Raw genomic sequence first — 24070 nt, 5'->3', positions numbered from 1 at the left:
ATCATAAATTAATTGTGTTTCGTGCTTGTGTTTTTCTAGGCGTGGATGACTATGTCGGACTGCACTTTCGCGTTCGTCACAGCCTTCTTCCTTCTGATCCTGGTGGAGGCGCCGTTCCGGGCCATGGAGAAGGTGGTGTTTGGAAGAAAGTGAAGCCCCGAACCTAGCGTCTCTCTCTACTCTCCAATGAAAGTGAATCCCCGAACCTAGCGTCTCTCTCTACTCTCCCATGGAAGTGAATCCCTGGACCTAGCGTCTCTCTCTCTACTCTCCCATGGAAGTGAATCCCCGAACCTAGCGTCACTCTCTACTCTCCCATGGAAGTGAAGCCCCGAACCTGGCGTCTCACTCTACTCTCCTATGGAAGTGAATCCCCGAACCTAGCGTCTTTCTCTCTCTCTACTCTCCCATGAAAGTGAATCCCCGAACCTAGCGTCTCTCTCTACTCTCCCATGGAAGTGAAGCCCCGAACCTAGTGTCTCTCTCTACTCTCCCATGGAAGTGAATCCCCGAACCTAGCATCTCTCTACTCTCCCATGGAAGTGAATCCCCGAACCTAGCGTCTCTCTCTACTCTCCCCTGGGAGTGAGCAAGCAGCTTGCAGGGGTCATATCTGCTTGAGGTGTACTCCACACGCGCACTAGACGGAGACAGAAAACCATAACAAACCGTCATATGAACAGGTTCCGCATCTTAACGGCTAGACTGAAATAAAAATAATAAGCCGTATCTGCATCACAAGAAACTCAGCTAAGCGTCTATAAAAGAGGGATTTTTAATTTTTTTTCTCACAAAGTAAATGATTAACACACCTGGAGATCAAAAATCATTGAGTTAAAAAATCCAAACGAAACTATGATTATAAAAGTATTCAATAATTCTCTCGCCATTTCCAGTTCAAGATATTTTGTCATAGTGTTTGATATTAAATACAAACAAGTGGATTGTAACATTTTATAATTTTTTCATAACGAAATAATGAATACCTATAAAGTTTTATAAACAGATGTTTTTCTATACTAAATTTAACTTACTTTAAATAAATATTAATATGTATATATCTTTATAATAACGTTTCCCTTTATCGAATGATTATTACAGTCTGTAAGTTTCTCCTATATGTTCTGAATGTATGCCTTACAGGACATATACAATGACTTAAAAATCTTAGTAAATAGATTAGCGCTTGACATTGCTTTCATAACGGAGTCATAAGAGAATACAATAATCTTTAATTTTTAATAGATTGTCTTCAATTTTTTTTTGTCACGGGTTGTTAATCGCGTATTTTGAGTTTCCTGTTTCATGAATAATTAGTTACACAAACTTTAATTATTCTTATTTCGTTGTGTTTATTTATGGAATGCTTAAAATAGTTATAAATTGTGTTAACTATCTACCTCAGATATGATTCAACATAATAAATTTGATTTTGATTTTGATTTAAAATAGTTTGTTTTAATATTAATTCACATGGTGACGCTTATTTTGACTTCCCGCATCATATACCTGCATGGTTTTTGATCTCAGAGTTTTTTTCCTGTATTGGAAAATTGTTATACTATATAGTACATAGCCTTCAGATCATGTGCAAATCACAAAAAAAAAAAAGTTTTGCATTTATGACTGGATTAAGAAGTAAAAACTTTCACTTGTCTTTCTTGGCAGTTAAATTATAGTCTAAAAGTGAGAATGATTTCAACATACATCTCCTAGAAGCTACTGTGAACAATTCACTGCCTTAGATGAAGAGAAAAAAAGTATAATTAACTGTAAGGCTGTGAGAAAATAGATGATTCTAACTTTTCTAGGAAAGATTTTTACTTATTTTTTCCAATAAAATTTTTTAAAACAATTGTACTGTTTTTTTTTTTTTTGTTTCCACACAGTTTAATAATAGTGTATATGTACCTACACAGGCAATATTCTTAACATTTTACCTACGATACCAATAAACATAATTTCAACTTTATGTGACATATTTTTTGTTTATTTTGGTCTAGCTAAAATAATAATATTTAACAATGGAAAATGTGGTAGTCCCTATTACAAACATAGAAAATTTTAACCAAACAAGATTTAAATAAAGAATCCGTTTTCTGAATCCCCAGCTTTAACAGTTACAGATTTTCAAAATAAATAATTACAGTGAAAGGTTTATTTTTAAAATATTTTACAATAAAATTTTATTTTTTGTTTCCAATTTGCAAATCACCATAATGTCTCTCATAAGCGCGATAAAACCACATTAGCTTTTTTTACATTCATTCTGAATATTTAATTTCAGAAACGTGCTTGCTTTACCAAAAAAATTGTTTTCTTCTTTTCTAAAGTTAACTGATATTTTTAACTAGTTCGTTGTGAGGTGCCTAAGGCAACCGTTAAAATATGATGAATATAACAGACACTTTAATTTAATATACTCGAAATATTTATTGAAAATAGGATTTTTTTATTTTAAAAAAAATTATTTGTGATAAAATGATAACACATATTTGAAAGAAAAAAAATTGTTTTCAATGAAGAACAGTAGGTAAGTAAGGTATGTACAGTGACACCGGCGGCCGATGGGGGAGCCAGGGAGCCACGGCGGCCATCTTGTATTACGTCACTTTTGTCGGCCATCTTGGATTACGTGATTTCCGGCGTCCATCTTGGCTGACCTTGGACTTTCACCCCGGTTTTTAAGTGATAACCTCGGTTATCTGTCTGTAAATGTGGAGAGGGCGGAAGTTTTTCGCGTTCAAAAAGTGTTTTTATACTGCGAACCTGACACTGGGCGGGGGTATTAAATTGTGGCACGCGTTTCACAGTCTCGCTGCAAACAGTAAACGACCGTTGCGGCTCGCTGTTAGCGTCAGACTGGCGCGCAGGACCAAGGGAAGTTTCACAAACGGGGGGGGGGGGGGGGGGGGGGGGAAAGAACTGCCCGACTCGTCACAATAACAAGTTATTTAGTTTTATAATGACTCTCGTATTACGTGGAAAAGACAAATATAGAAAACTAGCTGAAGTTACCCGACGTTTCCCTGGCTAAACACGTCATTAGGAACATCACTACAGAATTTCAAGTCTGTAGGACATACACTTGAAAAACTCGAAAATTCTGATTTTATTAAAGTCCCATAGATTGCTTAGTCTCGGTGCATCAAGGCTACGCATCAGCAAAACCAGGACGCCAATCTTCGTCTTCATTATGTGGAAAGGGAGGTAACCGCTAGGCAAGACGTGATGGACGCACCAAAACGATAGCGCGTTACAAATTCAAGGCAACGTCATCTACTGACGAAGTTCTAAACTATACCGTTATTAGCAGATTTAGTTCTCCAGCAGCCGCAAGCTTCTCTTAGCGGATGTGTTCCGTCAAGGAGAAAGTTAGGAAGTTGCCAGACCTTACTATATGACCGTGTGGCGGACATAGACAAATGACACAAACTCACTGTTTGTGTGTTTATGACCTGATTTATATGATTTTCTATTATAAAACTGAATTTACTCTTTTTTCTACTCCATTAGGAATGAAATTTCATAATTATATGTAGTCTATGTCACTCTCAGGCCCTATAAACTATCTATAAACAAACAATCATGTCAATCCGTTGTTTCGTTGCTGCCTGAAAGAAGGACAAACAAACACATATTTGTGCGTATCCTGGATATTATAAAAAAAAATACACAACTGTCAAATTAAAAAAAAAAACATTCCTTCTCTTTCTAAAAAAAATTTAAATAAATAAATAAATTTGAAACACACTTTCTAACATTCGGCTTTAATTTTTTAACCCTGAAAAAAACGTCGTTTTTATAAGGGTGTAGCACCGTTCAATATTTTAATGAACCATTTCGGTTGGCGTAATAATATTCACAACTAAAATTTTGTAATTTTTACTTATCCAAATAAATATTAGCCCTTTTTTTACTGAATTTTAATATTGAAAACAAGTTTTTTCGTACAGGAAATATAATTATCTTTCGTATTGTGCAATTAATTCATGGGGATTGGCCATTAACAAATATACATCTGCTTACTGGCGATATTTTCTTAACATTTCACCTACTATTCTGACAAGTACGAGGTTGATTATTGGAGACAATTTTAATTATTTTATATAACAAAAAATAATAATACTTAACAATATAAAAACTTAGGTTCTATTGCAAAATCAAAAATAATAACTTACAAATATTGAAATACATTTTACATGTTCTGTCTCACGTTTACAAAAGTTACATATGTATCTTCATAATAAATATGTTACAGCAAAATTATATTTTCGCAAACATTATACATTTGCGTTTAATTAATTTTTGCCTTTTTAATGACAATGACACCCCTAAGCCCAACAAAACCAGCCGGTTTATTTTATCTGTAATTAATAATGGCAGATAGTTAAATTTTAACTACGTGTAGTAGGTTTCATTTAAAATCATTGTATAATTTTTGTTATGGGTATTAATTTCCTGTAAAATATTATTTCTCGAAAATTTTTAAAATATTTACATCCATGAATGTGCATTCGTTAGTAAACAATTATTTAATTTGTTCGTAAAGTAAGCTGATTCTTTAATATCAAAATTTCACTTTTCCAAACAATTTAAAGGCAGCAATTTATTCACACATAATATACTAAGACTTTACAACTTATACCTACGTTTTATTAATAATCGGTTTAACATAAAAATATTGTATAGGTACATATTAAACATTTCATGTAAATAAATTCAAAATTAAGTTTTGTTTTTAATAACTAAAGGTGCACTCACAATACAAGATACCAATTACATGTATTATTTCTTCATTAAATCATGATGTATTTACACTTTAAGTACACAAAATATTTTACCATTATATAAACATGTATGCTTTAGTACACCTAAGAAATTTATTCCACTTAATGTCTTTCAGAGATTAATTTTTTAGCTCCCTCGTCAGTTTTAAAATAATAAACACCAAACCACTTAGATTTTTCGTAACCTACACAACAGCTCGAATAATGGCCTTATTTAGACACATGTGATGCTATGTAATCCGTTACCGAGTTCTAAAAATAACCACATTACAAGAGGTAACTTACAAACAAATGCTTCACAAAACCTTGCGCGCAGTAAAGTAGTAGTTAGCATGACAGCAATAAGCATGCGTAGCGTTTCAGGCCTAATTTAAGGGAGGGCCACGCCGCTTTTAAATATTGTATTGACTTTTTAACTATTTATCCTGCCTGCGTAAGCTAATCTTCAAACATACGTTTTCTCATCAATTTTTTCAAAAAGATTATTCTTTTCAGATAAACTACCCCGCACTTTCCAGAGTTTAAACTTAAGAGGTTCATGTTTAGCTTGTATTTAAAGTCTTATCTTTTCAACATATTTTTTTTATGTTTCTCTGACATAAAATCTATATTAAGACTTTTTTTTTTAGAAAAAAAAATTATAAATGCATTTGCGTCACTCCCTTAAATACGCCCCTGATGTGCGTGATAAACAAAATATTCATCATTCATTTAATGCAAATAAATTGTCAGTTTATCACATTATATAAGTGTAACAGTTCACACGGTCGACTAGAACAAGATACCAGAGTACATAATCAAAGTCTTTCAATAACAGTAGCAGCAGTGCCGTAAGCCAGCGACGTCAATACTGACGTCATAAAAGCGCGCCTTTTGTGGTTGGTACCAATGTTTTTTTTGTGTATGACAAAAACAAATATCTATAGTATGCACACTTGGGGGCGAAATGTATTTTAAGGATAATCTAAACACTACATGCGTGTACAAGTTGTACGCTAGAGTTATTGATACACGAAACACTAAATACTTACCCTGCAAGTGACTTGGTCTGCATCACTCTGAACGCATAATCATTCCTAATCGTCTATGAAATAATTAACTACGAAGTGTTACTAACGTAACATCTCTAGTTTTTTTCCCCATTATCCGGGAATCGGTGCGAATTTTTTTTTTTTTTTTTTTTTGCAATTTAACTAACATATCGCTTTGGCCTCAACTGCCGGCACTATGTCCGAAAATGCGCATTCGCCAAACACGTTCTTGTGCAGTCAGCGCTCGCTTCAGGGCACAGGGCGAAGACTCTGAGCCTGTTCAGAGACGATATAGTCTGTGCCATGTTACTTGTCTCAAATTTCGCATTTCTCTAAAGTAATGCCATCACTTGCAAAGCAAAACCTTAACACTGTAGACAGAACAACAGTGGCAGAAGGATAGATACTACTTTTTTTAAAAACTGTCAAATTTGAGACAAGTTAAGTGACACGTGCTATACCACATTATATGCGTGCTTCAGAACAAGCTTTACACTTTTAATCTCGCCTCATTAACACAATGCCCTTTAACTACACGGCTCAATTAGGACGAACTTATCTCTGATGTGTAACTGCACTACAGTATGGTCAAAAAAAAATTTTAAGAAAGATCAGCGAACATTCCCATCATGCTTTTTCTAAAATAAAAAAAAAAATAACACAATCTTTACACTTGTTCGAGAAAAATATCACCTTTAAGAGATTATGCATCCGTTAAAACTGATATTGTGGTACAGAGTCGGATACAGAAGTTCTTTAAAAACTAGTATTTTTTTTCTTCCCCCCCCCCCCCCAAGAAAATTTCGTTACATTCCGTGTAGTTTGCGATCGTAATGCGGGGAGGAGGGTTGTCCCGCCCCTATAGCGCTATCCCCACCGCCTTCCGCACCATTGAGGCCCTATTAGCAGCTAGAGCAATCACTTTCACAATTCTATAGGTTAACATTTGCTCTATTAAAAATTCTTTTCAATATGCTTACCTACTAAACGCACCAGGCGTAAGAATCTTCAATTTGTAGACGGTCACATAAGTGACGACGTTTTAACGGCTAGCCTTTAAAATATTTTCAAAATTTTCAAAAAAAATTAAATTCTAACGCATTTTAAATTTACTTGTTAAAATGTAGGGAACCGTATTAAACTGAAATCTTTCACTGTCCCGGGATGATATTCTTTCGACATTTTAGCTGCATCCGAATACTAGCCTGGTGGATCCACTGAAAGTGCATCGTAACGGACATATTTGCTTTGCTTCCGATTTCTCGAGATTTGTAGGGATGAGACACTCCCATCCACTGATGCGTCCCTGCGTCCATTAGCTTGGTACAGTGTTTTATTTTGATTTGTATATCACATTACTAGAGACATGCAAAATTCGCGGATTCATTTCGCGATAGGCTAGCATCAAAACAACTATACCTTCGTACCGCTTCTGCGATTGGCCCACATTTTATCCGGGGAACTGTGAGCCAATGGGAAACAGTAAACCAAGAAAGTGCCGAATTACGGACAGCCTAGTTGAGACGTCTCACGCGTCAGTAGCCAATGAACAGGTGTCATTTCCGCGAGTATTTAAAGGACTGTGGAGTCTATCCTAGAGGTCAATGAATCCGCGAATTTTGCAGGTCTCTACACATTACTTATGATCTTCGGCATAAGATGTGTTTTAAAACGTTATAATTGTAAGTGATAACTAAAATACAGACAAATAAGGACTTAATAAAAATTATCGAAAGGCGAATTAAACCTTATATGGAATTTAAAGTTCATTATAAGTATTTTTTTTTATGTAATTTCAGATTCAAACAATATTTTTTATTTTGATAGCCAAGATTTATAACATCCACGCTACATTATTGTATTGTTTTTTTTTTTTTTTAATTGGTCGTTGTTATTTACGTTTTGCTGAATATTCTTTGATATCACGACTCAAAATGGCTACGTGAACCTTAGTACGACCTACTGTGGTGCTAGCAGTAAAAGTATTCAGATAGTATACATCCCTCAGAAATGCGTCCTCTACATTGTTCTGGTATTTGCTAATGGATATAGGGTTGTGTGTGCTATGCACGCATCCCTATGTATTCGGATACAGCCTTAGTTTGTAGTTTAAATCTTTGGCAAAACATATTTAAAGTCATTTCCTACCTTACGAGCATAAATGATATTTAAACACATTGTCTTAATAACGCTGTAGTTGAAAACATGATGGATGGAGGCAAAAAATGTGTATGGCGAATACATTCATTTTGTTCACATTTTGCGATGATGAAATGGTGTAGAAAGCCCCTAACTTCTTAGTCGTATGGTTGAACTACTAAGTCCAATGTCTTTTTTTGTGCTAATCAGCTTACTTCAGTGTCACAAATATAATGGATGTGGCACTTTGATGGACAACCGCTAGGAGCCTAAGCAGTGTTCACGCGATGCAAGATACACTACGAGCTAAAATTCCAAAAAGAATTTCATGGAAAATTATCTAAATGCATTTTGTTATAGCTTGATTGTGAATTCTTGCGGCAAAACATTTAATGGTCTCTGAGATTAGCTACAACAAATCTAAGCTTAACATAACCAGTCGGGAAAAAATATATTTTTAAGTACATAAACCCACATACGGCAAAACCTCTACATAACCTCAAAAGTAACCATGCTGAAAAATTTGACTAATTTTATTTAAAATGATTGTGTGTTCAACTAAATTATGCGGCTGTGACCCAAAAACTATGTTAGTTAAAAAAAACGTTTTTATAAAGAATCATAATTTTTAACATATTATTTTATAAACACATAGATATAATTCTGGAGAATATTATAGCAACATGATAGGTATTTCAGTATATATCTATGTCAAAAAAACTTAGTAGTTGTTACAGCAGACACAGCAAATGCAAAAAGGAGAAAAAAAAGTTTTATGTTATTTTACTGTTTAGTTGTATTTGAACATAGATTCTAGTTAAAACCTTGAAATACTTAGTCCTTGGTGATGGTATATGTAATAACGAGTTATACGTTTCTTTTATGTACAGGTAATATTTATATGGAAAAAATATATATTCGTTTATTACTGTTTCTTTTTCTTTGCGACATAACATTTTTTATATGGATTAATTATTGAAGGCATTGAAGAATTTGGTCTTAATTCACTACTGAACAGTCTATTCTGCACTCAACCTCTACATTCACTGTACGATTTAATATGTTTGTGAGTGAGGGAAGTAAAATAAGGTAGAGCAGAGAAATTCACATACCATTGTGGCGGCATTCGTTTACATCTATATATTTGATATTCTGGGCTGCAATAATATCATTGTATTTCACTCAGTAGGATGGGAAATAATGACCGCTGTAATAAAACTTATATTTGATAACTTATTATATTTCGATTTCCTTACAAAAAGCATTAACCACGATCATTAATCAAAATAGCTAATACAGATGTAAAATATTCCGCTATTTATGGTTCACGAAAAAAATATCAGGTGGGGAAAACGAGAAAAAGTCGCTTCTCTTCAGATAGTTAATGCTTCATAAGTATACATCTCTCAGTCTCTGAGATTAATTGGTAGGACCAATGGAGGTTATTCGCAATACGACTTCCTACGTGGTTCTTGCATCGTGTGTACAGCGCTTCGTTTCCCCGAGCGCGGCACAAAAATATCGTTAGTTGAGACGGCGACCGGCAACAGCAGCAGCGACTAATGCGACGGTAGTATTTCCGGTACCAGCCACGTGGAGCGCTGCGCGTAATAGCCACGGCCGGCGAGCAGCAGTAGCAGTGCCGAGTCCGATCGCGTGGAGGCGCTGTTGAGTGCTAGCCGCGACCGGCGAACAGCGCTAGCAGTGCCGAGTTCGACCGCACGGAGCGCTAGCAGTGCGGGGCCCGGCCGCGTGGAGCGCTGCGCGCGCTAGCCGCGGACGGCGAGCAGCAGCACCAGCGCTAGCAGTGCGGGGCCCGGCCGCGTGGAGCGCTGCGCGCGCTAGCCGCGGACGGCGAGCAGCAGCACCAGCGCTAGCAGTGCGGGGCCCGGCCGCGTGGAGCGCTGCGCGCGCTAGCCGCGGACGGCGAGCAGCAGCACCAGCGCTAGCAGTGCGGGGCCCGGCCGCGTGGAGCGCTGCGCGCGCTAGCCGCGGACGGCGAGCAGCAGCACCAGCGCTAGCAGTGCGGGGCCCGGCCGCGTGGAGCGCTGCGCGCGCTAGCCGCGGACGGCGAGCAGCAGCACCAGCGCTAGCAGTTCGGGGCCCGGCCGCGTGGAGCGCTGCGCGCGCTAGCCGCGGACGGCGAGCAGCAGCACCAGCGCTAGCAGTGCGGGGCCCGGCCGCGTGGAGCGCTGCGCGCGCTAGCCGCGGACGGCGAGCAGCAGCACCAGCGCTAGCAGTGCGGGGCCCGGCCGCACGGAGCGCTGCGCGCGCGAGCACACGCGCGCCGCCGCCGAGGGCGAGTCGCCGGGCAGGCAGTCGGCGTTGTATGCGCGCACGTTGGAGAGTGTTTTGGCGATGTTGCGCAGCAGGAGTGCCGCCTCCTCGCTGCAGCGCCGCCGCCCTGCCTCGTAGACGCAGCTGGCGAACTGGAACTGCGCGCTGCAATAACCGCAAAATAAATACATGTTGTTGCTAGCTAAATATGAAACCTTACACTTAATACACTTGCACAGAGTATTAAAACATGTATAAAGATATACGTTTCAACAAAAAAAACACGTTTAGTAATTATTTGAAGGGGGATAAAACTTATTTTAGAATAAACATGCTGAACATTGCACAAATTATTACCACAATTGTTTCATGATTCGTACATTTTAGTTATGGGCAGGCATTTTTTGCGAAAAAAATCTCTACACCAATCGGTTTTCTTCTATTTGATTGGCTTTCGTTTACGAGAGAAGACGTTGCCTTATTTGACCCAGACACTCGTGAAGCGTTTGTTATCGCACTGAATTGCTGTGGTTGGTGTCCTAACAGCAGACATGTGCCTGAAATAAAATCACCCAATCACGAGACACAGACGATGCTACAAGTGTTTCCACTTCCAGCTAGTCTCGGGATCTTTTCGCGAGATATGCATGCCTCTGAGTGATAACTGTTAAACTATAAATTCATGCATACTAAATTCTGATTGTGTTTTTGACGTGACAACGTCTAATAAATCGATGAACGCCGGCTGCACGCACGAAAAAGGATGACACATTGTCCCGTTACGCACTTTGTCCCGTTACGTTGAGTCCCGTTACGCACATTGTCCCGTTACGCTGTCTCCCGTTACGCTCATTATACGCTTGCACCGCATACATCTCTCTTCCACTCGATTGGAACAATCATCGATTTGGCCTTTTTGAGGCACATTAAACTTGAAACTCTCCCATTCGTTTCCTACTTTTCTTATCATCGTCCTATCCTTAACAGAAAAACACAGATTGGAAGAAGTTAAATAGCAAACATGTATAAAAGTTATAGTTAAAATAATCTCTTCGTTAAAGTAATAAACATATTTGAATTAATGAGTGCAAATAAAAGTAAATTTATCAATTAAATTGTAGATTTCATTTCACTCCTTCTTTGTATCCATACAAAATAGTGATAATTCAATTAAAATGATTCAATTTTATTCATAAAAGTATTCAATTATTTCATCAATGTTTTGTTATGACGTTTTCACGTTAAACTATCGTCCGTAAACCGACTTTACAGACAACCAATTTTTTTTTTTTTTGTTTGCTTGTCTACTGACAGGGGCACGGTGAAGGCTGTCCGGAAACAGAGGTTTTCGTCCGAGGAAATCGGTCGTGTTCCGACACTCACCAGCAGACCTCCACGCCTCGGGAGTAGGCGGGCCTCAGCGCCGTGTGGCCCACGCGCTGCATGAAGTCGTTGGCGCAGCTGTCCCAGTCGCGCGACACCGTCTTGTAGCAGGAGGCGTACCTCAGGTAGTCTGCGCACACACGCGCATTCCAGTCGGGAAGCCTTCATTGCACAGACGAGAGAGCCACACCTGAAGTTCCCCGAAGTTCATGCCCCCTTTTCTTTCCCCCGTTCTATCTTATTCTATAAACCGGTGTGGCATTACATTTTGCGGTCGATTAGGATAGGTTAGCTACATTATAAATACTTTAAAAAATTGTGGATGGTTGGTTATATTAGGTAAGTATAGCTACATTATAAAAAATACTGTAAAATCATTTTACGGTTGCTTAGCAAATATATTTTTAATGTGTAGCTATCCAGGGCTAGGAAACCGTTTACATGATTTCACAGTATCTTTAATGTAGCTATCCTAACCAAATCAACCGTCCAGAATGTTTTAAAGTATTTTTAATGTAGCTAACCTAACCTAATTGACCATTAGTTATCATGAGTTACAATGAACCAAAAAAAACAACCGAAGATGCACGTTTAAGCGTTTGGCTCTCTCGTCTGTGAAAATAAGGCTTCCCATACCAGTCACTCATGTTCAAGCAGGGCCAGGGAGAAGGGGCAACATCTCGGAACCAGAGCACCAGAGGGGTCTCGCTAGGGAACACTACCTGTTGTAGCCGTTACCTGAGTGCGACTTCAGGGAATTTTATAAGGTATTTTATTCCATTTCAAAGTTCTTACACCCCAAAACCATAAACTCAAAACACAAATTTTTATGGTCACGATATATGCTGTAATTTTGCAGAAATAATTTCCAAACTGATGCATAAAATATAGTAATGGTAAAACCTCGATAGAGTTAGTTAATGGGCAAAATCCGAGACGAAAGGGGTAAAAATAACTCATCGCAGTAATAGCAAAAACTTTTGTCTAAATAAATTGCTACTCCTTTGGTGGGGATAATTACCCATTTGCTAACTCGACCAAGATTTACCATTACTTTATTTTATGTATCAGTTTAAATTGATTCGTGCAAATTTAAGGCAGTTTTTGTGTCCATAAAATTGTTATACATAAACTTTTGAAATTCTGATGGTTTTGGGATTTCTGTACCATGAAACTAAAAACCATGCAAAAATTTTCCGAAAGTCGCACCGTAGTAACGGCTACAATAAAAAGTAATTATTCGAAAACTACCTTAAATGCCTTTTTACTCAGCCCTGTAATCTCGCATCCGTTCATTGGCACTATGTGGCACCTCTCTTGGCGGTTTATTCCCATGTTGCCTTTGATAATACCCTATGTCCTTTCGACATTTCAAATCACGGTGTTTTCATACCAAAAATTAATTACCCTTATAAAGTCAAATTGTTATTCAAATAAAATTAAATCAAATGTCAACCGTTACGAAAACTATGAGTAGAAAAACACAAGCAGCGTTACGAGAATTCCGTAGCATCACAGCTGCGTCATTTCAACCTCTCCCCTGCAGTCTCCCCTTCCGGCCGTTACAACTAGCATATAGCATGCTCCGCTACCGCTACGCGTCTTCCCATTCGACCACTAGCGCATGCGTTGGAGTGGCGTCGCCGCTGACGCACTCTCCTCCTTTGCCGGTTCCCCCCACCACGTACCTAACTATACCCATCGTGCGATTGGAATTTACGTAACGCTATAAAATTGTTGGGAAGCCTTCATTTCACAGACGAGAGAGCCACACCCGAAGTTCCCCGAAGTTCCCCGAAGTTCATGCTTGCTATTATTTTCCGTACGACAACAGATGTATTTATTTGGGATGTAGCATACTCATACGTCATACGCCGTTCTATCTCATTGTATAAACCGGTGTGGCATTAAATTTTGCGGTCGATTAGGATAGGTTATCTACATTATAAATACTTTAAAACATTGTGGATGGTTGGTTATATTAGGTAAGTAGGATAACTACATTAAAAATACTGTAAAATCATTTTATGGTTGCTTAGCAAATAATTTTTTAATATGTAGCTAACCGTTTACATGATTTCACAGTATCTCTAATGTAGCTATCCTAACCAAATCATCCGTCCACACTGTTTTAAAGTATTTGTAACGTAGCTAACCTAACCTAATTGACCATTAGTTATCAAGAATTGTCCAAAATAAACATTCACGGACACACGGCAGACGAAAAATATGGCGGCGTACAAATAAATACCGTTGCCTTGTTTACGGTCTTTCCTTTTATCAACACCGCCATATTTATTTACAACGAACAAAAAAAAAACACACAACCGAAGATGCACGATCGGGTGTTTTGCTCTCTCGTCTGTGAGAAGAAGGCTTCCCAAAATGGTCGCCCCCCTCGCTTCCAAGATGGCGGCTGCGGACAAGGGCGGGGCACGCACCTTCCTGGAAGACGGGGTCGTCGCACAGCGAGATGAAGTGGTGGCGCGCTCCAGCCACGTTGCTGTTGATGAGGCGCCGCGCGTCGCCATCCATGCAGCGCGTCGCGTACTCGTCGATGCACTGCATGCCCGTCTTGAAGGCCCTGCAAGCACGGGGCGACCTTCAGCAGGCTTCGACTAACGTATATCTATATGAGCAAATATACATACATACATATATAAATAATCATCGCAGTTAATCATATATAATCAAGGGCATGCAGATTTCGCGAAAAGATTTCGAGACTAGATGAAAGTTAAAAACACTTGTTTCACCGTCTGTGTTCCGTGATTGGGTGAGTTTCTCCCAGGTGCATGTCGATTGTAACAACACCAATCACAGTGATTCAGTGCGGAAGTAAACGCGTCCTGAGTGGCTCGGTAAAACAAGGCGAAGACTTCTCTCGCAGGCGGCCGCCAATCACAAGGAAGAAACCACAGGTGCGGGTATACCTTGTTGCAGTCTAATAAGTGTTAAGATCTTTTCGCGAAAAATGTTTTCCCCTATATATAATCATATATTCTATATATAATGGAATTATACCCTTAAACCAAAATAAAAGAATTAAAGTGAATGTAGTGGTTAATAATGTTATACAGATCGGAAAATTTGTAAAAGAATATTCCTTCTTGCATACCCCTCGGGGTTTATATCAAGAGGATAAAAGTTAAAATAAACGCCTATAAAGAATAGGATTAGTGTCAGCTGTTCTGCCTCAGAACACTCCCGTGGGAACCTGGTGCCAACGGACAGTTTCTAACACTACTACACAGACATTGTAACTTCCTACAACACATGGTTATGCTTATTTCTACATAAGCGAAATACTTTTTTTTTTCGAGATAACCCGGATTATTACACACAAAAATTCAAGTAGGCCTACAATTTTTTTTTTAAACTACGGAAAATATATTCGAATATTCAACAATTTATTTTGCTGTAACATGCTTTCTATGTGCATTCTTAATACCGGAAAGCTATCCTGGGAACTTCAACTATTGGAGGTACTGGGACAACACATAAGCATAAATGCCCGGGTAAGAATCCAAATCCAGTTTTACTGCGAACACTATTTATCATGACATTCTTGTGACAAACTCAACCATAAAAATAATATTTCTTCCATACCTTTAAGTAATAGAATAAACCTTACCAGATTTAACTTCAAAGATTTTTTTTTCCTTCCATGTTTTGATCTTTTCAAAACAACGCATCATTAAAAAAAATGTTAATTTTTTTTTAAGAATAATAATTTATTCTTTGAATTTTTCTTCGCGCTACCGAAATTCATATGCGAGAAATGTTTCTATTAAAATTTTAAAATGCTGCTTCCTTTATAATTAAAATATATTTATTCCGTAAGAATGTCGGTCTAAGAACTTTCCTGTCGAGTTGGTGGATATCATTAGGTCCTAGGTCCTAGGTTTTCCCTCTCCTTAATCCGAGAATAAGAATAAAGGATTCCTGGAAAGTAAATTTATAGCAGAGAAGCGAAGATGGAGTGAGAATCAGCTGGAGAATTTTCCCTATCTACTTAAATCCCTCTTCGAAATTTACTGTATTTTAAACCCATTTACTTTGGATTCTTAGTACCGTATATATTATTCTGAAGCTCTGTGAATTTATTAAATGTAACTGTTAACACATGTATATCCCAGTCATAAATTCAAGTTACATTCGAATTAATTTTTGTGGTTTCGTTTTTTTGATTCGATGACATACATTACAAGGCTGCCATAATACTGATTTACAAATCACGTTTTTCTCTGTTGGAACCAAATGATAAACCGAATAAAAATTTTATTTCGTTTCGGCAAAGCAAGAGAGTAAATGCCAGCTGTTAGGTAGGTATTTCTTCTCATAATAAGGTATGCAGAGTATAATGTAACCGTGTAAAGGACTACAAGATGCAATTACACACCATACAATTTGCCGAAGCAAATTTCTGTAAATCAATGAACAGTTAACATTTTTTCAGTACATGCAGGATTTAAAGTCTAGCTTTGTGATCAAGTATACCGGGGAAATGCAGGGTCTATAGTGATCAAATTTATTTTCATTGCATTAAATAACGAAACGACGTACGATGGCTTCTGCAAATCCTCACTGTGGGATATTCACTAGGTCCGTATGGAGGATTTTCCTGAGCTCTCGTCGGTAGCACAACTTCGTGTTATTTCGGGTCATAAATTATAATTACTTTAATTCCAATTAAACTGCGTTCATTATGAGTAATTCTTCCTCAAAATAAAGCAGAATTAACTTGGAGGCCAAAATGTGTCACCATAAAAGCTCGTCTATAGCATGGTCATTTGCGTATGATAAAACGCACATTTATCCCTTTTTAGCAAAAAACCACGCAGTTAATCCGAATAAATTTGGTATCAATGTATAGATATTTGTTTCCAATATTAATTTGAAACTAGTTTGTATTAAAATAGTTTATTATTGAATTAATTTTTTTATTGAATTATTATATTATAAGGAATATTTATTTGTTTGTCTGTTTGTTTGAATATCGTGCAAAAACAATATTGGATCGATTTTGATGAAACGTGTTGTGTTTAAAGTTTTGTGATTAGAATTTAAAACTGGTATACATTTTATCTCAATTCTATGACGGGAACCGGAGATATAACAATAAAACCACATTATTTTCACAACAAAGTGCAACTAATATAAGGTGAGTCTCATTTATACCAACACTCGCTTCTACCAATACCACTGCATACCACATAAATAATCTTATTTATTTATCTATCACAAATAATAACTAATTCACTATTGATGAAAACTATGTTATTACATGATGAGATAATTAAATAAGAAATATCACCGTGCGATTATTTGCACGGGGACACACATTAATTTTAATAATTTAATTGTAGGTTCATAAAATTCTACATTTTAAATTTTAAAAGTAAATAGGGTGTGGTGGAATTGTTAACCTTTGGACGCGCATTTGGGAGGAACCGGGTTCAAATCCCGGCACGGCCATCCTCAAATTTCTGTTATAGTATTGTACGTATTCGCCACTGAGACGTAGAAATAATTCCTTTACCTGATTTGCTGTACCTAATATAGTTACTCTTCAGAATATTTCAAGGTTACAAAATTGATCAACTTCCTCGAGTGTTCAAATCTGCTGAAATAAGTTAAACATCACTGTAAACCAGTGTAACAAGAAACCTGAACTCAAGACAGTGAAATATGTTCGACACTTATATACCTTCAAACTCAAATCTCTTTCCAACTCCTTTGCGTTGGTAACTTTAAAACATATGAGAAATAAGTCAAGGCTATAAAGAGAATTGATTTGGTAGAATTTTTTTTTTTTCGAACGAACTGTTCTCCCCTCTATATGCAATACTAGCTACGCAAGGGTGTTGATTTAATTTTCTGATATGAGGGTACGTACAACGTTGTTTTATTGCCATCCACGGGAAAATGCCAAATGAAAAATACTTGAATCTAGGGGAAAATGTGTTACTATTAATAAACTATTTTGTGCAAATAAATTTTTAATGGATAGATTAGAGCTGAAAGTAAACTGACATAAAAGTTACTGACATAAAAGTAAACAACAAGTAAAGAAATTGTTAGCTTTATATTTCAGGAATTTCGCTGGACTCAGGACTTACTGACACTATTTTATATTAAAAGACATTTTACACTAACAATTTTGAGCGTTTCCCTCAATTATATGGTAAGTTTTTACACAATTACGTTTTATATACTAAGTCATGTATGTGCTTACTTTTTTCTATGAAAATTTTTGAGTGGTAAGTAAGGTTTTGTGTGTATTGGTTTAGCACATACACTTTCGTGTGAAATTTAAAATGTCTGGATTGAAATTTTACTGTTTTTATTGATTTTGATTACTTTTTATTATAAAATTATCCCATAAAACGGATTAAATCATTGTATAATTTTCATAGCTTGAAAAAAATGGTTCCTTAGTGAATTAACATTACAGTCAATTTAAAGTGATGACTGATGCATATCGGATCGCAGTTTCGGTAGAAATAGGAATTGGCCTACTGCGTGTGTTTTAAAGTTTCAATAAACAATTCGTTTGCATTATTATTTAGTTTAAACTTTGTAGTAAAATAGACGAATCTAAAATAATTTATTTTTTTCCTACCTCTATGCGGTGAAAATACTTCGGATATCAGTTACTTTTAGTGATGTAGATAAATACGGAGTTAAGTGCATCAGAACGTTTTACGATTAAACGGAAATGTAACCCGTTAACAACAGATACCAGAGCTAGTCATAAATAAAAATTTTAGTATTTTTTAAACCCCCATTTTCTAAATTTTTTAAATTCGGTTTTTATTTATTCTTTAATTTATTAAAACCTTGGCTATTCTGTAGATGAGTGTTGCAGATGGAGGCATAGATTATAACGCGAGATGAAAGAAACCACTGAACATTCCGTTCGTCGTTGCTTGCATGCTGGGAGAGAGATACAGTTTGTCACGCCGGCTGATATTCAGTGCTGCGTTGAAGATAGCTTAATTGGAAATGTCGCCGCTCGACGCGCGCTAGGCCGTAAATTTCACGGGAGCTATCAGTCAGGGCTGTAAATGCGCCGCAAAATGGCCGTTTCTGTTACAGAATAACAACCGCATCCCCCCTCTCCCCACACTCCACGCTCTTCTCAACACAACCCGAGCCTCGCATCATGGCGTAAACACCCTCGAGCACCTACATCCCACATCAACGTGACTCTTGCCGACACACCCGCTTGGTCAGATCAATTACTACTCCTGTGATATTAATTTAAACGGTCAGAACCAAAGGGGTACATATGACTATAGGTAGAGACCAGAAAAAAAATTTGCGGATTCATTTCGTTATAGGTAGAGACCGGAAAAATTCGCGGATTCATTTCGTGATAGGCTGAAATTCAAACATGTGTACAATTCTGCTGGTTCTGCTATTGGCTCAAGGGTTTAACTGGAGCTCTCTGGGCCAATGAGAGACTATCGACCAAAGAAGCGTCGAATCACAAGCTACCCAGTGGAGACGACTCACAATTTAGTAACAAATGAACACGCGTGTTTACTTGAGAAGTGCAGAGGATAATGGAGGCTATCCTAGAGGTCATTGAATCCGCGTATTTTTCCGGTCCCTAGTTATAGGCTAAAAATTTAAACAAATATGCGTTCGCTATTGTATCACTATACATATGGACGACTCTGGGCCAGTGAGAAAACCCTCAACCAATTAGTATCGGATCACAGGCAAACCATAAGAAAAGGCTCGCAAGTCAGCAGCTAACAAACTGGTGTTTATTGGCCCATGTATACGCAGACCTGTGTAGTATACACCCTGAAGGTCATCGAAACCGCGAATTTTTCCATTACCTAGCTACAGGATAGTATTGAGGAAACAAGCTTAAAATATTTAAAAATACTAAATCCCGGAGGTCTGTGTAACATTTATGAAGAGAAACTTAAAATGTTTTGTTCCCAAGGAAACTTTACACTTAGTATTAACGAATGCAGATAAATTAATTAATTTTATGTATCACCAATAATTTTAAAAATTTTATTGTACTTGTATCCCTTTATTCCCAAACATGAACACTTGCACCAGTTTGACTCATAATGATTAATACTTTGAGTGAACACTAAAGTTTTATTAATAGTAAACAAATTATTTTTATATTAATGTTAAACTATAGTATAATAATAATAGGCAAATTTGCCGTGTACCTAGTGATAATATATACGGACATTATTCATAATCCCTTATATTGTCACGTGCACCATTTCCCTTCTGACCATCTCAATCGTAAACAGGTGAGTACGTTGGTGTGGTGCTTTAGTAGCTATTTCCCTTTCCAAAAATGTATTCTTCAGTTGGTACTATTGAAAAATATCACAAAGATATTTTTCTGATAGTAAAAATGTTATTTATTTCTCTCAGGCTTCCTGTGATAAGATTGATAATCAAAAGCTCAAGAAACAAAGAAAGATATTACCAAATTTTGTAACTTTATTATGTTACAATGTCATTAGAGGCTGGTGACTGTAGTAAGTAAATATATGTATATTTGTTATCACTTATGTGTGAAAAATCCCATGAAAATCGATGTCACGACCAGCGAAGAATCTGGTATCAGTAACTTTATTGTGTAATTCATGGTACTGTCGTAACGAGATACAAATCGAAGGAGATGTTGATTTTTTTTTTGTGTGGAAGACATGATCAAAGAATAGTTTTAATAGTAGCTACTAAAAAAAGATGAGTTTGGATTTAAGGAAAATATCTGTAAGCAATGATACTTTTTTATTGTATTTATAATTTCAATATTTATCTATTATAATTCTTAGAAGACATGTCAACGCCTTTTTTTTCTTCAACAGAAAAGCTCAACGTGATCGCATTTATTGAGAAGGCTCAGAGGAAGTTATTTCCGGCAAAAGCTCGCATGAGCGCCCACGGGAATTTCTCACGTCACACAGGACTGAAGGACCCCCTTCAAAGAGGAATCATTCCATTTCCAGGTCAGGGAGTCTTCTCCGGCAAACCTTAGCAGCTCCCCGGAGTCAAAATTGAAAATAAAATCGACTTCCTCGGCGTCTTTTGTTCTAAAGCTACGTCCTACGGGGGGAAAAAAATCTTAACCCTGTTATTGTGAAAATCGTTTTATTGAATGGAATTTTTTATTTTTTATTTTTTGATCTTGCTAACGGCATCTGTAACACAGCCGAGCAGGAAAATAATTGGATGTAAGACTTGCGTCGTTTCTTTGAGAGGTAAATATGATAATTTCACTTTACTTTCGAGTGTATGTAGTTTCCAAAAAACACTTAATTTTGTGTACGTGTAAAATAATTTCGACACTTAAAACATCTATCATTATGCTCTCTTAGATCAATTGGAATAAAAAATTCAACGGAGTTTAGTATTAGTCCGGAGATTTTTTTTAAGTTGTAAAAGCTGCTCCATAGAAAGAGCTTTTTTTTAAAGTCCCTAATGTCACATTTGAACTTTCATTTAGTCTCAAAATGCAGTTTACTTAAGTTTGATTTTGTAAGTCATAGTTGATGTTCATAACTAATTTTTATATAAATTTGTGTCCATTGTTTTTAAGCAATAGATTATATCAGCAACTTGCATTTTTGTTACTTATTTAAAAAAAATATGTTAATTTCAAACAATAAAAAATAAAAAAATGATTAGAAATATAATTTTTTTAAATGTAAAATCTTTTTTATTAATTGAAGACTCAGTCGTGGTTTCCTGTGGTTAACTGCAATATACGGTGGTCAGGGATTTTACTTCGCACGTAATAATGGCTAGTAAAGTAAAAAAATTGGTTCTCTGTAAAGTCGGTTTACGGACATAGTTTAACGTGACAACGTCATAACAAAACATTGATGAAATGATTGCATACTTTTATGAATAAAATTGAATAATTTTTATTGAATTAACACTATTTTGTATGGATACAAAGAAGGAGTGAAATGAAATCTACAATTTAATTGATAAATTTACTTTTATTTGCACTCATTAATTCAAATATGTTTATTACTTTAACGAACAAATTATTTTAACTATAACTTTTTGAGTGAAAGTGATTGTTTAATAATTGGAATGTTCAATTGGCTCCATTAAATAGTATATTTCCTTGCACGTCGGTTAGGCGGTTCAACTTGATATTAAAATTTCGTAATATTTTTTTAATTATCTTTTTGTTTATTGCTCTTTATTTTGGAAAAATGGAAAAATAACCAAAAAAAATTAATTAATAAAACAATAGTTTAGTTAAAGTACTAAATTTAAAAGCTACTTTTGAAAAGCCCACCTTAAACTATTTAATACAATAGTAGATTCATAGGCCAATCGAGTGGGAGATAGATGCGTAACGGGACAATGAGTCATCCTTTTTCGTGCGTGGAGCCAGCGTTCATCGATTTATTAGACGTTGTCACGTCAATAATAGAATAAATACGTATAGAGGTTGGCCCTGTATATGTTTTCCGTTTCGATGTTCGTCCCCGACTACCTGAAGCTTGACCTCTACTGAAGTCTTGAACTTTGATCAGAAGCTGCCGATGTGTTTTGGGATTGCGTGTGTTTTCCTCTCCTCGGAGTGCCGCGTGTAAGCGAAACGAACGCCTCTCGCGCACCGACGCACTGCTTCATTTCGGCCCCATTTCCCCCGTCGGCGGCGCTGGTTCGGGGCGCGCCAATCAACGAGCGGGAAACTGCGTCTCCCCGGAGATGAAGCCCCGCCCAGCGAGGTCTGTAATTAGCGCCCGCTCTGGCGTCTGCAATCCGTTCAGGCGCCGACGCGGCGCTCCAATATCTGATCCTTCGAAGTTCGATTACAAACTGCGAGCAATCGAAAAGTACTCTATATTCGTGGATGGTTCGATATCCGAGAATAATTCGATATTCTGTATTCGTGAATAATAATTTTGATATTAGATTCGACATTACAAATAAATATATATTTTTTAAATTATTCGTTAGCAGAAGATACACTCAGTGGGACTTATTAAAAAAAAAAAAGGTTCATGGTTTTATGTTTAACAAACTGTATGTGAGTATTATTTAAATTTATTACTATTTTTATGAACTTAAACGGTAGGATCAACAGACAATTTTTAAATTTAATTTTTTTTTTCTGGTTTAAGAATAACGCATTGCCAGATTGCCAGATTTATTTTATTTTCTTTCATTTCAACCTATTATTTTTTTATATAGATGTATATATATATATATATATATATGTGTGTGTATATATATATATGTATATATATATATGTATATATAACTGCATTTTTTATTTCTTTTACTTGGTCTACTATGAAACGAGAAAAAAAATTAATTTTTTGTTGAAATAAGATTCGATAGATATTAGATATTTCGTGAATAATTTGATAGTCGATTTGAATAAAAGAAACGGAATATTTTTATGGTCACCGATGCAGTATATCTTCCCCGGCTTAGTTGAAAATTTGGAAATTTGGAAATTTGTTTTCCTCGGATTGTCCAAAATTTTATGAGCTGCATTTTATTTATATTACTTCTCATACTGAGAAAAGAAGCTGTTAAAAGAACCAAATGTTTTACCGAAAATTCCCAAACTTAAGGAATCGTGAAATGGCTTACATACTTTTCCATAATAATTTTTTATAATTGTATAAGCAACAGTGATTTATCTAGAGTCAATGTGACTACGTATTTAGATTCTAGTTTTTCTTGTATTTAAATTAATGACGAAAATGCTTAGAATTTAATACGTACGAATTTTATTAAACATTATATTGAATAATTTTATTTAGGTTTAAAAAAAAAACCCAAGTTCTTTGACGTATTTGGATATAGCCTGTGAGCTCGCTTCGAAAATAAATAATACATTTTTTTTTCGAACGAATAAAAAGTGCTTCTGGTGCGCCTATTGTTGTGTTCCGGTTCAGTGAACAAAAAGTCATTAATTAACTGAATCACGTTTTGTTTATTGTTATGGCGTGGTCGAGCTTTTTTTTTCCACCCCTTTTCTTTGGGTTTCGTTTGTACCTCTCTGCCTGGGCGGTATATTCACGCCATGAATCACTGACGGCAACTCCGCTGTATTTCAGGAGTTCTGAAGCGTGGCTTATTTTGAAGGTGCGTCCAGGAAAATTGCGTTTTCGGCGAGCATCCACCGTGTTCGTTCATCTGTTCTGAGAATTCTCCCGTCGCATTGTGTCGAACACGTTTTTTATTGGTGTCGAGGAAAACGTCCTGCTGAGACGCAAGCGTTAAATTTTGTCAAATTTCATTGACGTGATAACGTCTTATAAATCGATGAACGCCGGGCTGCACGCACGAAAAAGCATGACTCATTGTCACGTTCCACCTGAGGCGAGCGTGCAAGAACCGGCCAACCACCGTGCGAGAAAATCTCCTATAATATCAAACAGGTTAAGGCGGGCTTTTTAAAAGCAGAAATTTAAAAAAAAA

General features: G+C 36.7%; 1 protein-coding gene and 1 long non-coding RNA gene across 2 annotated transcripts in view; one reads left to right on the top strand and one right to left on the bottom strand.

Annotated features, from left to right (window-relative positions):
* LOC134542973 (nose resistant to fluoxetine protein 6-like) overlaps nt 1-1855 on the top strand; it is a 57251-nt gene extending 55396 nt beyond the window's left edge. Inside the window, exon 12 of the mRNA XM_063387610.1 lies at nt 40-1855. Within this exon, the coding sequence (XP_063243680.1) occupies nt 40-153 (114 nt within the window). The 3' untranslated portion in view covers nt 154-1855. The remainder of the gene's footprint in view (nt 1-39) is intronic.
* A 9765-nt stretch (nt 1856-11620) lies between these two features.
* Nucleotides 11621-14148, bottom strand: LOC134543146 (uncharacterized). Its single transcript, XR_010076896.1, has 2 exons — nt 14062-14148; nt 11621-11750 (listed from the first exon to the last, which is right to left on the bottom strand). It is a non-coding gene; the product is annotated as an uncharacterized LOC134543146 (long non-coding RNA).
* Between the last annotated feature and the right edge of the window lie 9922 nt (nt 14149-24070).

This window comes from Bacillus rossius (assembly GCF_032445375.1).
Source record: "Bacillus rossius redtenbacheri isolate Brsri chromosome 9 unlocalized genomic scaffold, Brsri_v3 Brsri_v3_scf9_2, whole genome shotgun sequence".
Lineage (NCBI taxonomy): Eukaryota > Metazoa > Arthropoda > Insecta > Phasmatodea > Bacillidae > Bacillus > Bacillus rossius.
Note: the sequence above shows the minus strand (reverse complement) of the source record. Positions and strands in the feature narration are given on the sequence as shown.